Source organism: Emys orbicularis, chromosome 3 (assembly GCF_028017835.1).
Source record: "Emys orbicularis isolate rEmyOrb1 chromosome 3, rEmyOrb1.hap1, whole genome shotgun sequence".
In the NCBI taxonomy this organism is placed as follows: Eukaryota; Metazoa; Chordata; order Testudines; family Emydidae; genus Emys; species Emys orbicularis.
Genome location: NC_088685.1, coordinates 125107528 through 125125612, shown reverse-complemented (window position 1 = coordinate 125125612; position 18085 = coordinate 125107528). Strand labels below are relative to the sequence as shown.

At 41.0% G+C, this 18085-nt stretch overlaps 1 protein-coding gene across 1 annotated transcript in view; it reads left to right on the top strand.

Annotated features, from left to right (window-relative positions):
• The window catches only part of PRKN (parkin RBR E3 ubiquitin protein ligase), a 1248251-nt gene that overhangs the window by 479166 nt on the left and 751000 nt on the right, over positions 1-18085 (top strand). The window contains exon 4 of the mRNA XM_065400948.1: positions 14905-15023. Within this exon, the coding sequence (XP_065257020.1) occupies positions 14905-15023 (119 nt within the window). The remainder of the gene's footprint in view (positions 1-14904; positions 15024-18085) is intronic.

The window sequence follows — 18085 nt, the reverse complement described above, 5'->3', positions numbered from 1 at the left end:
AAGGGGACAATAGCTTCAAATACCCTCCCATTTACTGATACTTAAAAGATAATGTTGGGATCATTTCCTTTGAAGTTTTACCTCTGAGCATGCTGAGCTCAACAGTCTGATTTGGCTTGGCATGGGGGCACAGGGCCGCCCAGAGGATTCAGGGGGCCTGGGGCAAAGCAATTTCGGGGGCCCCTTCCATAAAAAAAAGTTGCAATACTAGAGAATACTATATTCTCGTGGGGGCCCCTGCGCAGCCCGGGACCTGGGGCAAATTGCCTCACTTGCACCCCCCTCTGGGCGGCCCTGTGGGGGCATCCCAGCTTATAACCACAGTGGGGATCCAGCAGGAAAAACTACAACAAAGAACTTCGGATGGAGAAAAAGACTGACCTTGAAGGACAGGAGAAGGTGACACAGACTGAATCCCCCAGTCATCAAAGATTGGGGTGTTGGGAGTAAGATAGTTCTACCTAAACTTTAGGTAAAATAGATATGTGTGTAGATCTCTTATTTTGTTAAAAACCCTTTTCTCTTTTTATGCCACGTTTCTATTGTTTTGAAAATACTTTTTGTTTCACTGTATTCACCACTGGTCACAGCTCCAGAAGGGTAGACTTGCAGCCACCACTCCATGTAAGCCACTTGAGAAATTACACTGCTCTACAGCCAAAATGCTTCTGAAATAAATGTAGTCAAACTTTACTAACTCTGGGTCACTGAGAACGAAAATGATGCTTAAAATTGTTGATTGGCTCTAGTTTTCAAGATATGCTATTGGGTCAGTATATACGACCCTCGACATGGGAATGGCGGAGGATAAGTGAGTTATAAAGGGAAGGGATCTCAATTTAAACCAGAAATGACTAAAATACATCTTTGACTGGATCTATGAATAAATCTATGACTGGGTTTGGACAGTACTTGCTTTTTAGGCAAAACAATGAATGATGCAATCTGAAGCTGGTATTGCGTCATACATGATATGAATTGCATCATGTTATTCCTAGAAGTCATGGATAATGCAATCATAACGAAGCTTACATCACTCTGCTGAACAAATTGCCCTATATCAGCTCTAGAAATCATACAGTGTCATGCTCTCTTATTTGTCAGTGTTTGATTTTGCAAAGGGACACATTTCTGTTTAGCCAAAGTGAGCAGAGATGCCTCGTACTTGTGTGAACAGTGCAGACAACTTCTGCTATGTTTGTGGTGAAGTGACTTTTGCATCACAAAAGCGCAGTATAACCACTATGGTTAAGAAAGCCTATCACCTTGATTTTGGCTGCAAAATTGGAGATCAGGACAAGAGGTGGGCCCCACACATATGCTGCAACACTTGTGCAACAAATCTTCGCCAGTGGTTGAACAGGAAAAGGAAATCTATGCCTTTTGCAGTGCCAATGATTTGGAGAGAGCCAACAGATCATACCAGCAATTGTTACTTCTGCATGGTGCCTCCAGTTGGGAAAGGTGTGTCAAAGAAGAAAAAGTGGACTGTGCATTATCCAAACAGTCCGTCAGCTATTCGCCCAGTACCCCACAGAGAAGGACTGCCGGTTCCTGATGCACCAGAATCATTCTCACTTGAGTCAGACGAGGAAGAGGAAGAGGATGAAACTTCTGGTCCTGAACCATCAATGTCACAGGACCCACATTTTCTCCCATCCTCCTCCTCTGAACCACACCTCATAACACAAGGTGAACTGAATGACCTTGTCAGGGATTTGGAACTATCCAAGAGTAAGGCAGAGCTGTTGGGCTCCAGACTACAGCAGTGTTACATAAACAGGACAGGTGAAATATTATCACATAAAGCAGCCATAAACACATGAAAAGACCTAGGTTTACAATTTATGATTAAAACTCTACTATCTACACAATATACATAGACATAAAATGTAAAAACGTAAATATCTTAGAAACAGTAGCCAATCAGTTGTTTTAATTGTCATATTTGAATTCAGCACATCAAAATACATAATGAATAGCACATTTTATCTCTGAAGCAGACGACTTCTCAAAAATTGTAGACCAGTGTTACAGGTGGCACAAAGGGTGCTGTCCCTTTTCTCACAAAGTGTACAACCCTGTGAAGTTTAAGCAGAGTATTCTTTCCTTCCTTCTGGGTTATTTTATTGATGTTACATATTACATATTTAGGTAACATTTCTGTACCTGCATATGTGTGTGTGTGCGCGTGCATATAATGCATTGATTAGAAAGAGATTAGTTTCCTGTCTTATTCCAAGCACTGAGTTATTTCAAAACACTGGTCCATAGGTTAAAACAATGCATGTTCAAAATTGCCATTATTACTGGGTTACTTTGGCATATTTAAAAGCACTACTTAAACTTTTCTCTTTCACATTTAAAAAAGTAACAGATTTTATTTTAAATTACTTAATTATTTTGTTCTAAACATGAATGTTTCCTTCCGCCAGGAGTTGGGGTCTGACTGAATATTAAAAGAGGCATAAAAAAGAGCATTTGCTTATAATCAAGTTTTAGAGAAGTAAAACAAAGAAACAAAAAAACAAAACTAGACACTCTGTGTCCGCTCTCAAGTGCTGATAAGCCCATCAGATCTGAATAAATAAAAAAGTTGAAAAGCATTAACAGAAACACAGGAAATGAAAGAGCACTTCTTAAACAACATGAATTTAGAATGTACAGTATGATCACTATGTAATTGAAAAAAAGACAGTTAATATTTAAAAAAATATTATCTTGGGTGAAATGTTTTTCAGAAAATGAGGATGTAAGTGCACAGCATAATCACTTTGCAAAGCTTAAGACAGCAGCTTAAAACTTCAAAACAGACAAGAGAATTCAATGAAAATATAAAAAGCTTTCTTTTCCAGCAAGGTTTCCCACTGAGAAGAATTCTGCATGTGCTTGTTTTCATTATTCACTACTGTATCTGCTAGTGATCTGCAATATTTTAGGATATTTGCAGAAGGAAACAGGAAATATTTGAAAACATTTTGAGAGGTTGGGGGGAAATTGAAGATCATCTTGTTTGGTAAAGATCTGTGGGCAAACCCTGATTGTTCCTTAGGGTAAGTACACAAGACTTGAACACATCATTCCACAGGATAGGGCTTGGTGCAGGAGGATTCCACAGCATCGACCAGTGTTCTACTGGAGTTCCTTCTATAGCAGCACAAGGGAGGGGTGAACCTGAGGGCAGGATTGGGTATGACCAATGGACCTATGACTATGCAGACCCACTAGTCAAAATCTCAACCTCCCTTTCATAGGGAGAACACTAGACCAGCAGTGTTACTGTAGTATCAGCTCTGCGTCACTTATTTTTACCCACACATAAGTATACATCCAAATACGCAAAGTAGCTGGGCAAAATGACTTACCAGTGAACTTTCAAGAATTAGGTTGATAGTTCTCTTTCTTTCACACACAAACACACACACACACACACACACACACACACACACACACACACACACACACACGATATTAATGGAGTGAGGCTGCTATATTGCTTTTCAAGAAGCTGGGGGGCTAAAAGGGGTCACGAAGGGAACCTCTAAGAATAGCCAAGCTCAGAGAGGAAGCTTACGCTGAGGCTTACGTTATTATTTTTTGAGTTACCAATAAAGCCAAAGGCTAGGGAGTAGGTGAGTTTGGACACTAACTCTGGGTCTGTCAAGGATGAAATAGAGATTCATATTAGTTACAAAGTAAAACTTGAAAGTTCAGATCCATCTGTTCAAAAACTGGCTCCATAAATTATATGTGCATTCTTTGGGAGATCACCCAACCTGCACTTGTGTGAATTAACATATATTTGTATGTGTAAAATGGGTAAATGCACGTTTTCATTTCCACGCATGGATGCTCATTCTGTGCGTTCAAATGCAGGTTAGTTTTGAAAAGATGGCTCTGAAAATTATGTATTGTGCAATGTTACTTTAAGAAGCAGATGCCATTTGTCTTTCATATTGGAAGACCCCTGAGGGAGCAGATAACTAAATTTATTGTGGGATGCAGCATTGACCTTCTGGACACATTAGAACCTGGAGAGCTAGAACCTGGGACCATAGAGGTGTTGTGCTACTGATACCACCATGTTGCCACAGGAGGCTTGAACTTAGCTTCCATGGGAGGACCCTGTGAGGCTGGGCTATGCAGGAGGTACCACCCACCAAGATCTGAGTGGTGGTCCCTCACAGCCCATGGATTGGCTGGTACCTGCTTGTGATATGCCCTAGAATTCTGGTAAGTGACTATAGTTTGTCCTTGAATTTGGTTTTAGATTGATGTCTATAACCTGACCCTGCCTGCTCCTGACACCTGACTCTTGGTTTGCTTTCTGGCCTGTCTTAGACTCTGATCTCCCGGTCACCTGACCCTGCCTGCCTTCTGATGCCTGATTCTTAGTCTGCCCACTGGCCCGTTTTGGACTCTGACCTCCTGGTATCTGACCACTAGGTCTGACAGCCCACATCTCAGTCATGACAGTATGTGCTGTGCGGTGCAGGCTTCAGGGCACCTGGGTGCCTCTTGCTGAAGTTCCAGGTTTTGCTAGTTGGGTCCTGTGTATCATTTGCAGAGTTGTCAACTCATGTTATTTTCATGAGCACTCTGATTTTTTTCTTTTTCTTTTTAAGTGTCTCAAAGTTCCATAATGAATTTTTGGCTTTCCAAACAATTGCTACCATCTTTTATTGTTCTCCGTGGGACTGAATCACACTGCCCTGAGTGGAGATGGCCACCACTGGGCTACATGGCTTGGAAACTAGACAGGAAACTGTGAGGGAATAGGGGGATGTGGAGTGCAGTATGGGGACTGCCGGGGAGGACGTAGAATTTGCACCATCCATTCTTTGCCTTGAGTTTTGTATTGAATTAACCCACATCTCAAAGCAAAACTCATTTTACTTCAGAGTATGCTATTTGCATGATTTTGACTATCTCTGAAATGGCCCTAGGTGTCTGTGAACCTTAGAAACTTCCCATGAAGTTGGTCTGAAAGTGGGTGTAATGAAACTTGAAGCCAGATTACTTTTATGTGGATTTCAGATTGTTGCAAGAATTTCACACAGCTGAGTCCCCCACATACAAAGCAGGTTCAAGTGGAAATGGATTAGTAATATCATCTATGAGAGAAAGTTCAAATAAAAATAGTAGGTCAGTTCCTAAAGACCTTACTTAGATTTTACTCAATAAATCATATGGACTTAAGTGGTAGTTTGACCAAGAAGGGACTTCAGGATCTGGCTGCTAGCCATTATGACTAATATTTCCTGAATAACCAGACATGCACATCAGAATAATTGACCTGTATTATATGTGAAGCACAAATGGTATGGTTAATGCTGAACAGGACAGGAAAAAAAGATGATTCTCTTAATCTCCTTACGAACATACTCATCTTACAGTTTAAATAAAAAGACAATACAAAACACAATGGAATATACAGGGGAGGATTCTGTTTAGAACATCTTTCTCTATGCATTTGTATATCAAATAGTAAAGGGAGAGGCCAGTGACAGTATTTTTGTTGATGGATAGCATATGAGGAAGTCAGCTTTGAAGAGGAATTAGAAAAAAGAGGTGGTGTTTCACTGGGATGAGGAGAGAGTTCCAGGCAAAGAACATAAATAAGCAGCCTCTTGCATTCATGTCTGCATTCATATTTTTGGCTGGTGAAAGCTCTATAATTAAATGAACTCAATCAAGACATCACCAAACATTTTTACCGAGACTGTACATTACAAATTTGTTCTTGCAGTACATGGCTTTGCTTACTCCTACCTGAAAGTGACCTTCCCTGTACAGCAGGGAAAATACATTTTCATCTCTCACTGTATTTTTTTGTTTTAAATTTGTACACCTTGAGTGTATGTGTTTCCCCCCCCCCCCCCATTCTGGATAAAATTCCTCACTGGCAAGACCAAAGCACAGCAGCTACACAGAGTTCCATCTGGCAAGATTGTGCAGTATGCCATTCAATTTTAGAAATGAAATAAAGCCAGCACTGAACAGTCAGGGAAACTGAAGAGCAAAGGGAAAAAAACAGATAGCTTGTCACTTTTTATTATTTTTATTAAGCAAAACAACAGGAGTTTCCAAAACCATTTTTATGAAAGTAAATGTTACATTTCCACAAATCTACTGAGTTTAGTCCAGCTTTTATCAAAGGACTAGCGTATTGGTTTAAAACCTGCTTTTATCAAAGGTCTGGCTGCTAAAGAAGGCTATTATATGAATTATAGGAAAGTTTCTAAGAAAATACTTGTGCTTTTGATTTAGGTATATATTAAAACCCTTCTGCCCATCACCCCTACAGTAAGCCAAGAATTATAGGATCAGGGCCTTAGGTTGTAACTACCTACTTGTGAGGGTTAAACCAGTAGTGGATGCACAGGGGATACACAAAGTCAGCACATTTTGTTTATGCAAATATGTTTAAAATTTACTGTCACAGGATGGGATGGCCCTTTAAGGGAGTTGATTTTAGCCCCACCTGTGACTAATCAGCTGCCTTGGAGATGGTGAGCTTAAAAGACCAACAAGCATCTCAATTGTTTGTCAGAGCTCTAGAAAGGTTCCTGTAGAAGACCTGGGGTTAGGGAAAGAATATGGAAAGGGGCTTGGTATACCTGTCTAGATTAAAAATCTGACTGGGGATACCCAGCTGTGTAGGCAGTGGCAGAAGCCTCGTCTGGGGTGTCGGTAGGTGGAAAAACCTGGTTTACCTGTCTATATGGATGTTGAAGTGTATTTGTGTTTGAACAATGAAAACATCCATCAGAAAAGGGAGTGAAATATTGACAGTGTGATGGGAGCTTCATTGACATGGCTGGTGAATTGGCCCCCCTTCGTTGACGTGTGAATCGCCCCCCTCCTTGAGAGTGGGGAAAATGAGGTAGAGGAAAGGTCTGATACTGGGTTTGGGTAGACCCTGTTATACTCAGATTGTATAAAAGTTATCAGAAGTAATAGAGAGGTAAATGTAATGAATGATCTGGCTGTAAAAGTGAAAAAAAGCATCCGTATCTGAGACCACTTGTTAATTTCAAATGGGGGAAATTCCACCTCCAACTGGTATTAAAAGGATTCTGGCCAAAATTCCAATATTCAACTTTTGGACACATTTTCTGGATACTTCTCTGAAGCCAAATAGCAAAGGAGTGTTTCTTCATGGCCAGTTCTGAGCTTTGACCAGGAAAAATCTGGCATGGAGAATATCATTAGAAAGGAACAGAATGAGATTGATTACTTCCAAAGCCACCTGGAAATATTTTAATGGTGACCATTGCACATAGCTTAAAACTGTCATCCATGTAACTCAAAGTACTAACAGTCATCTTTCAATATATGGGACCAAATGCTTACTGACGTCAATGAAAAGCCTCCCATTGATTTCAGAGGGCTGTGGAGTAAAGTCCATGACTTTCAGTAAGGGCATGAGGTAATTGTGAAGTTATATGGAGATATTCTAACTTGCACTATTATTAGTATTCTTTCCAAGGGAGTTACTTATATTTACTAGATCACTACTGTGACGGAAACAGGAACATACCGAAGGGAGCCCACTTGTTAGTGAGTTCAGATGCATGTAGCTCGGAGGCTTCTGTGCCACCTCATATCCCCTCTTGCTTCAGTTCCATTCTTTTCTCCTCACACCTTCGCATCTAATATAATCACGAAGGACTACATCAAGCTTTTCCAGGCAATTGAAAGCTTCATTGAAATTGCCAATTTTTTGTCTTTATCAGTACCATGACACCATGATGCATACATAAGTATTCACTGTGGTTCTAATTACATGTCTCATTTATTTAAGGAGATTGTACCTCCCTCTCTGTGCATTGCAGTGGGCTTTTGTAGTCTATACTGGGGAACAGTTATGTTTATTAATGTAATAATTCTTGACCTATCATCCATTGCTGATGATATAGGGAAGATAAACTTTCAAATTGGATTGTTAACCCCAGTGATGACTGATTTTTAACTATTTCCTCTAAATGAGGAAATCAGAACAGTTTTTGATGACATTATAAGTATGAAAACAGAGTTGTGACGACTTTAGGAGATCTTATATTGCCTTATAATTAATAATCTTTCTTTCATGCTGTATTCGCTAATGCTTAAAAGAATATGAAGAAAATAAAACAGTTGAAACTATCTTTTTATCGTCTATAAGTTGGAACTGCAGCAGGCCCACATTCAAGGGCAAGGCTTATCCCATGTCCAAAGTTAAGTCTTTAAACCACCAGCATTAGTGGGGTGGCATGTGCCTGCCTCTGCTGGAAACACTGGAAACCCATAATATCCCCAACAGCTCTTGGGACACTTAATTGGTTTCTCTATGATTTACCTCTGTTTTTGCTAAAATTCTTGTTCATAGTTTGAATTTAAAAAATGCTTAAAGCTAGATTTATTCTCTGCTCTATGCTCCAGGGACCATTTTAGCCTTGCTACCTCTTAGCACTTTAGTTTGGATGGACTTAGTTATCCTCACTAAAAATCCTGCTTCTTTTGCCTCTTATTACTTTACGGTTCCTAGATATGTATTCTGGACCTTACAGATGCCTATATACGGTTAGACATATATGCTCAGCCACTAGATGCATCTCAGTTTTCTGACAGCAGAACCGTACCAGTGTTGTTGTTTAAGCTTGTGTCAGTACCATATGTATTTTGTGATTTTTTTAGCAGTTCTACAAAGAATAGAAGCAGTGCATGTTTTTTCTTTTTTGTGTGACTGGCTGACCAAGAACAGCACACTTGAAGGAATCCCACCATTTCTCCACGTTACCACTGAAGGGCTTTAGTCACTAGCTTGCTCCTCAGAGTGAATTGGAGTACAAAGATGCCCTATTGGACATGCTTCACTTCAAAGCCTTCCTAACTCATAGTAGGATCTAAAATATTGTGGAACTAGCCAAGAGGATGTTCTGATTGGCCTGGTGACCACCAGAGAATTTATGGTGGCCTGGTCATGCCCTTAGCAAGTCCCAACCAGAGGTGACATCATCAATGATCAAAAGCCATATAGAGAGTTTTGTACTGTATTTGGGTGATAGGCAACTTCTGCGATGCTCCAGTTTGGTAATGGTCCAAAACCAATATGCAGTTAGAAGAGCATTTCCATATTCCTCTGAGCCAAAATGGCACAATCATGGATGCATTCTGCCTAGGGTGGGGAAGCACTTGCAGAGGGGCTTCATTATCAAGATATTTGGTGTCTCCAAAAGTTATCCTGCTACATAAATATTCTGGGGACTGAGGTGGCCTGGTTGGAAGTGGACTTTGAGAGCCCTCATATCTCATAAAGTGGTCCTGATTTAAAAGAAGGATCAGGCCACCAGTTTTACATAAACAAAGGATATAAAGGATCTTGATTCTTAATCCTGCAGTGGCAAGACTAGGCAATGTCTCGCAAGAAGTTCCTAGATGCCTTTTGCCTGGCAGGAAAGGGAAATTTTATCAGAGCAGGCTATGTGGTTATAGAGTTGACAAGTGGTGACCAGATCAGAGGATGATAGATCTTTCTTCTGTGGGGAACATCCCATATTGTCTGCCACTCTACTGAACACCAGGACCCTTGTGTTCTGTTGAAGACACCTGATAAAGATTTCACTGGTGATGGACACCTTCATTCACTTTAAGGCAGTAGGAAGGCTAGAACTTCATGATAGCTACTTCCCCATTCACTATGCTAGCAAAGGCCCTGATTAAGCCCAGTAGAGATACATTTCATGAACTTTATGGCCCCCCATTGGCTAAGGCAAACATGGTTTCCAGTCCTGATGGAATTGATGGTGATCTTACCACATCAGATCATAAGGAAACAAGGGATCTCTTTACATCTAGTCAGGGTTCCTTTTCCCTGTCAGCGTGGCTTCTGAAAGGGTAGTCATCCTAGCAGCATTGAAGCAGGTTGTGAGATGAACATACCAACACATGTGGGAAAGGATTCATTTGGCTGCATTTCAGTGTTTCATGAATGAAAGTAGACTAGTTTTTCTGCATCCCATAGTCATTTTCTGGGGCCTTGTTAAGAAGTCACTTGTGTTTGGGGAAATTCATGTGGTTCTGAGTAACATGATGAAAGCTCCTTTTGAACCACTGAGAGATCACATTTCTAAGGTTATTTTCCTGATAGCAGTGACTTCAGCTTGTAGAATGTATGAGCATCAAGCACTGGTGACTAATAAAAGTTGCACTGTTCTTCTTTAAGGATAAGGTAATGTGGTACTGTGGTCTCATAGTAAATGCCTTTCAAAAGTCATGATGGAATTTCACCTATTGTAGAGCAGACTCATATCATCTTCTTAATTGGTGATAGCCAAAAAGACATAGCAGTGGCACTCCTGCCAGTCACATATATGGAGCATAGACCAAGAACTTCTGTAACTGCACATTCTCTGAAAACAAGAATTGCAAACACAAGTACAACTAGTTTTCTCTTTAAAAAAATTACAATTCTATAAAACCACAAAATGAACTAGTGGTTAACTTTATTTTTTTTATTTTTGTGTGTTATGCACATCTTCAGTATCAGAACTATCACTTAAAATGGGACTTCAGTTTTTTAATTGGTAATTGCTGTATCTGCACAGTCTAGCTGAGTGCCAGTGTTATAAAATATTAATGGAAAACTTCATAAAAACCTATAGAGCATGATTGAACGAGGGAAGACGAGGTTGTAAGCTTGATGCTGTAGCAATTTTAGTGATTGCTGGCTCAGTGCCATAATTACAATTTTGTATTAATAATGCCACTTCAGAGCTGGTGTTGTGCATAAATCAGATTCCTTTCTTGTTTTCCCCCTTTCTCCCCTTTAAAAGGGGAACCATTGGAATATATTCTGAGTCAAAGATGTTTGCTAAGATTCATGCTAGCACTTCCTAGAATAGATATGGTTAATGCTAAACTGTTGTAGTTTGATGTACAGTATGCTCACTTTAGGCATGTGTACCTTTTTAATTCTGGCTCCTCTTGCCCCCATTCCTGGTGATGTTGCTCACTACACAATCCTAATATGTTGACTACAAGAATGTGGGATTGGAATCAATCCATTTGCCTAAAATAGTTGTTGGGTTGCTGAAAGTCTCCATTTAACTCCCTACCTAAGATCAGAGCATCCCCCCGTAATGCTCTCAGTCTCCAGCAGCCTTGCTATAGGAAAGACAATCCAAATGTTATTCCGCATCTCTGCACGGGTCTTTTGAGTAACTGCTCCAGCTAGATCTATTCTAAATATGTTTCTTGTGTGTTAACCCCCCTGCCCCAAATTAAGTTTATTATTCATAAATGAGAAAATTGATCGTACTGAGTGGAAGTAAAAGTCAGGTTGAGACATTGTACTCTGCAAGGTTTAACCTATACAGTAAATCTGCAATAATCCTCAAACCAGGTCTCTAAGATTCCCCTCTGTTCTTATTGTGACAGTAAGTCATGCTTATTTATGGTGAGTTACACTACAAATATTTTGCAGTTTACTATCAATAATACATCTCTCTGCCTAACTGGGAGGTGCCTAGCATACAGAGCAGATGGAAGATATGATCCCTGCCCCATGTAGTTTATAAGGTAAATTGAACATGATATAACAAGCAGGACACAAGACAGTTGGGAGTGCGGGAATGGAGTCGGGAGTAGAATCAATGACACTACATGATTACTTTCCTCCATGAGGGCTAGCGTACAGCATTATGTGTGGTGTTTGATGACTTAGTTAATTTCACATGAGACCTATTTATGCTATGACTCTTGAGGATGGATTTGAATAAGGAGAGGGGGTAATGACCTTGTGGATCCACTCAGAATGAGCGTTCTAAGCAGCAGGGCTGATGTGGAAGAAGGTGTGACGTCATTTATAGGAAAAGCAAATTAACTGGATATCAAAGTGGCATTGTTAGCAGAGCCAAAAGGTGGGAAATGGAGATGCAAAAATAGATCTGGGGCTCAATCTCCCTCTGTGTTGAAGTTATATTTTGTGCACCTGAAAGTGGGGAACCAAAGGAAGCCAACTCTAATGACCATGATTATCTTGATGACCTCCTGCAGCAGCAAACTACAGGTTGTGACTACTTGATACATGAAATATTTGTGCTGCATTTTTGTTTTGTTGACTATCTTGCTGTTCCCATGTTAAGGAGATGCAAAAAGGAAAGACTGACCAGTTTGCAGAACGCCTTTAATCTTTTTCAATACACAGTGTTTTAATTCTTTGGATCTTAGCTCAAATTCAGCCCAGGTTAGTAGTGCCTGCAAGTCATTTAGTCACCCTAGGCAAACAAGTTGGGGGGTCTCGGTGTGGTTACTAGTGGATAGATGTCCAGATTTTCAAAACTCTGTCACATTTGGCACTAATTGAGACCCTCAGCAGAGATAACAAGTATTGAATGGGCAAGCGGATTGACTTCCCTCTTATTCTTAAAGGTGCCACCTGCAACTCAGAGCACATTGATAGAGCACTGTGGAGAGACATGCACTGTTGCTGCTTGTGTTGTACCTGCTGAAAGGATAAGGAGAGGACTTCATTTAATTTACAGAACTATATCCAGCAACTTTCACAAGGTCTAAATTCAGTTGAAAATCCTGTTATCTGTTGTGTCCTTCTGCGGTCATTTATTTTCCCTCAGAGAAGCATAATAAAAATTCTTAGGGGGTAATATAAGTGAAGAGGATATTAAGGACATTACTGTTGCCCTCTGGAAGAGCATTTTGTGTTCCTGCAGGTTTGGACACTGATCAGAGATGGGGTTTTTTAATATTATTAAGTGCTCACTGGAAAATGCCTTCTTTCAATAATGTAAGTGTTCTCTGGAGTCATTTCTTTTTCTTTTGGAAGATTTTACTTTTTTTCCTGTACAGCCCTGTGAGTAATTAAGGTTTGGGAACTAGTTGCATCAGGACGTTTAGGGAATTCATGAATGTGAATAACATGGAATTGGTTTCAAATAATATATAACAGTACACATTCTCTTTATTATTCTGAAGGGCACGCAAAAATGTAGTAAATATGGTTTACTTTACATTATTACACCTAATATTTTTTGAGGTAGCTCAGTGTGTGATCCAAAGCTACTCAAATGTCATGTTACTAAAAGAAAAAATGGAGACGAGCATAGATACTTGTGAATTTTTTTGGCTAGCAAGCAAAGCAGATAATTCTCTCTTCTTCCTGCTGCCCCACCTTACTGGTACTAGTAAATAAGATTCAGTCCGTAAGTTGCAGGTAAATAAATAGCATGAAGATCATCAGACTGATGGCAAGAAGTTAATTCTCAAGAATTTACCATTATCATATTATGAATTAATTCAATAGATGAATCACCCATGACTTGTCATCTTTCAGTTTTCATGTGTGACTCATGCTGAAAGATTTCCTCTTCACTAAGGTAATGGAAAAGTTCATGTTTGGTAGCCTGACACTTTAAGCATGTTTTCAATGTGTTATTGGTGAGTAAAATTAAAATCATAAGACCATACTGGGTCAGACCAAAGGTCCATCTAGCCCACTATCCTGTCTTCCGACAGTGGCCAATGCCAGGTGCCGCAGAGGGAATGAACAGAACAGATAATCATCAAGTGATCCATCCCCTGTTGCCCATTCCGAGCTTCTGGCAAACAGAGGCTAGGGACACCATCTCTGCCCATCCTGGCTAATAGTCATTGATGGACCTATCCTCCATGAACTTATCTAGTTCTTTTTTGAACCCTGTTATAGTCTTGGCCTTCACAACATCCTCTGGCAAACGGTTCCATGGGTTGACAAACAAACAATTAAAAACTGGGAAGTAAATGTTTCTGGAGATTTCAACCATTGGGCACAATCCTACAAAGCTTTAACATCTATACAAGATTACTTAACATATTACTAACTATTTAGGGGGGAGATTTTCAAAGGCCCGGGGGGAATCAGGCATTCAACTTCCACTGAAAGTCAATGGGATTTGTATATCTAACTTCCCTTTGTACCTTTGAAACTCTTCTTGTTAATCATCATCCCCCCAACATGTGAGGTAGGTAAGCAGTACCCAGCTCCTCTTTGCAGACAAAGAAACAAAAGGAGAACGGTTAAGCGCTGCCTCAGAATCAGGAGTCAAATGCAGTAGTTCCTTATTCTCAGCCTTGTGCCTAGGTTTAGACCATGCTGGCATTAATGCTGTTGAGCTATCCTTCCTAGGGGCTGGAGGTCACACATGCTGCTTAGCTGCAGGCAGCCAACTTAGAGGGCGTTTCAGGTAGCATAGGTGCCATCAATGGCAGCTTGGGTGCTATAGCTTTTACAAATAGAAGACAATGTCTTTGTGAACCCCTGGATCAGTAGCCTCAGACTCAGTTTTCCTCTCACTGTCAGTGGTCTCCCTCTGACTGGTTACTTAGTTTCATCTTCTGGCCAAATCAAAAAGCCTTCCCCTTCCCCCACTGGGTTAAATAAGAGTCCAACAAGCAGGACTACAAATATCTTCACCCTGTTCCATTTTCTGGATCACAGTCCTCTTCCCAGGGCCTGTGAAACCACCTCTTCTTGCTTGCAGGGGTTCAAAAAGTCCATACCATTATGGGTGTTGGCCTTTAAGGGTAGGCACCAGGAATAACACTCTTGCTACTATCCCAAAGACCAGACAAGGGTGGCTTTAGGAGGGAGAGTGCAAATAACTTATAATTTTTAGTAGGCTAAAAATTACATTTAAAGAAGATATGCTCTAGTTCAACCACAGCTATGGGACTTGAGGCAGAAATTAATATATGGAAGTCCTATGACGTGTTACGCAAGAGGACAGAGTAGATGATCACAAGGGTCTCTTCTGGCCTTTTAAATCTATGATTCTGTTAATTTATTTTTCAGTTTGTTTGTTTTAAAACACTCCAGACTAGTTCTGATTTCAGTGCAAATTGTTTTCTTTGTTTTCTTTCCAACAGGTGCAGCTAGTTACAACAGTTTTTATGTTTTCTGCAAAAGTTTCTGCCAAGCCGTGAAGCCTGGAAAACTGCGGGTCCGTTGCAGTACATGTAAAGAAGGGACACTGACTCTGACAAGGGTAAGCAAGAGATTTCAAGTTTTTAAAGAGGTAAAAATTATGTATTGAGAAATAATATAAACATATTTAACTGCTGTTTATAGCTTCGAAGATGAAAACAAAGATTTGTAAACATTTTATTTATCCTTCCACTTCCACTTATTTTTTTATTTTTTTTGCTCAGTTCATTCATGGAAAACTTTTCAAACTTGCACTCTGATGTTGCAAAGACTTGAGCAGGTGCTTAATTTTATGCACTGTGGGAAGTCCAGTGGGCACATTACATCTGGGTTCCACAAGACTCTGAGCATTAGGTGCTGAGACCTGGATCCACAAGGGACTTTTAAGCACCTAGAATATCACTGGAACAACACTGTAATTCACAAACCCTGAGTTAGGCACCTAGTATCCCTATACAATAAATGGGGAGAGATTCATAAAATTCCAGAGGGGACCACTGTAATCATCCTGTATAACACAGGCTATAGAATTTCACCAAAATAATTCCTTGAGTGGATCTTTTAGAAAAACATGCAAACTTGATTTTAAAATTGCGAAAGGTAGAGAATTCACCACGGCCCATGGTAAATTGTTCCAGTGGCTAATTACACTCACAGTTAAAAACGTGTGCCTTATTTCCCGTCTGAATTTGTTTAGTTACAACTTCCAGCCATTGGATCGTGTTACACCTTTCTCTGCTAGACTGAAGAGCCCATTATTAAATATTTGTTCCCCATGTAGATTATTATAGACTATAATCCAGTCACCCCTTAACCTTCTCTTTGAGTTGTTTGAGTCTATCACTTTAAGGCATGTTTTCCAATCCTCTATTCATTCTTGTGGCTCTTCTGTGAACCCTCTCCAATATAGCAACATCCTTTACCACTACCCCAATTTTTGTCACCTGCAATCTTGATCAGTGATGACTTTGTTTACTTCCAGGTCATTGATAAAAAGGTTAAATAGTATAGGGCCAAGTGCCAATCCTTGCAGGACTGGACTGAAAACACACACACTTGATGATTCCTCGTTTACAATCACATTTTGAAACCTATCAGTTTTTAATCCATGTAATGTGTGCCATGTTAGTTTTATATCATTCTAGTTTTTTTAATCAAAATGTCATTCAGTACCAGGTCAAATGCCTGACAGAATTCTAAGTCTAAGAGATAGGCGCTTAAGGATGCACAAAAGCCAGCATGTTAGGTTGCTCCCTGCCTAAGTTAGCCAGTAGGAGATGCCAATGAGAGGGGAGTGTGCTAAGCCCCTCCATTCTCATGGAGATAGACACTTAAGTCAGGGCTGCTGGGAAGCACCTACCTCTGCTAGAAATCCACAACTGGAACCCCTCTACTGGAGTAAGGAGGCTTAGGTGCTGTGGTAGGGTGCTATTAGCAGCTATAAATAGACCCCCTTTGGGGAGCCTGCATGCTCGTCACTTACCACACTCAGGGCACTGGGTAGTTAAAGTAGTAGGGAGTTAGTCTGATTGGGTTAGTGGGGATCACTTGCACCTGTAGGGATTCTGATGCGATAATTAGTTCACCAGCTGGATTGCTCAGAGAAGAAAGCAAGCAGCATAAAAGGCTGAGCCAGGGAGCAGGAGGAAGGACACTTTGATCTGCTGCTATATTGTGCTGTACCTGGAACATAAGAGAAGAAATAATAATAAAGATATTTGGTGAAGGTACCCTGGTGGAGTGTGTCTGCTGTTCAGTCACCAGGAGGGCTTGCCAGCCCAGGTTTCCAGGGCTGGAGTGAGAACTCACTTACACCTTTTGTGGATCTGGGCACTTAAGTCATTTTTTGTGAGAATGAGTTAGGCACCTGCCTCGCATCACCCAAAAAGGCCAGAGGAAGTAGCGTACCCACGTATAACTTTAGTCCAGTGTTTAGAGCACTTACCTGGCAAATAGGAAACTTGGGTTCAATTCCCCTCTTAGGCAACAAGGGGGAGAGGATTTGAGCAGGGGTCTCCCTGCTTTCTCAGAGTGCTCTAACTACTGGGCCATGGCATAGTCCGATGTGAGAATCGCTCCTATTGAAGCTGTTCCACTGTGTATAAATAATTTAGTCGTTGGAGCAGAAGGACTGGACTCCTTTGTCCCGCGCCGCTTCCCACAGCCCCCATTGGCCTGGAGCGGCGAACTGCGGCCAGTGGGAGCCGCGATCGGCCGAACCTGCAGACCCAGCAGGTAAACAAACCGGCCCGGCCCGCCAGGGGCTTTCCCTACACAAGCGGCGGCCCCAGTTTGAGAACCACTGCTCTAAGTGGGTGCCCTAACCATCAGGCTGCAGAGAGGGCACCTCCACCTTCATTTACCCCATGCCAGGTTTTGAATGGGACCTGACCCTGTAGGAAACCTCTGAATGCACCTATGAGATTGGGCCCCAGAGACAAGATAGGTGGATGAAAGCCTATATTCTCCCATTTTGTGGATTACTCTGGGCTTGGGTAAGAGATATGTGTCTAGGCATCTCCAGTGAGGCAGCAGTGTACATGCCCAGAAGCAGAAACTTAGGCACCTAAGGAACTTTTACTGCAAAAATGTAGGTGCCAAGAGAGTTTAGAGTTGGCTTGGCTGCTGCCTACAGGGTTAGGCGCTCCCAAAGCCGGCACCCCAGCAGTCACCTAGGTTGCCTGACCCTAAATCTGGCTCTGGTTTCATGCGACAGATGCCTGTTTACCTATAAACAGCTCCCTCATGTGGCTCTGTATTGATTGATCAATTGCCAATAAATATAATATGTGTTGTTACTAGTTCTTTAGCTCTATCTGCTGGTTTGGTTAGCCCACTGTGACTTTGTCTGGTCAGCAGAGTGCCAGTGTCTGTAGCCTCACATCTTCAATCAAGAATTTGTTAAATGTTTATCAGAGTTCTAAGAAGTCAGTTCCCAGACAGACCAGGAGGTAGCAGGTGGAATCCGAGGGGATTACTACCACCCAGAAGGAAGGATAGGGTGGTAGCCTGCTAACACCAGCTGTCATATATAAAAGGAGGAAGAATTAAGTAGTGAATATTGTGCATGAATGGAGATTTAGGTGGTAACTGTGTACTTCTGCTTTTACCCTCCAAAATGTT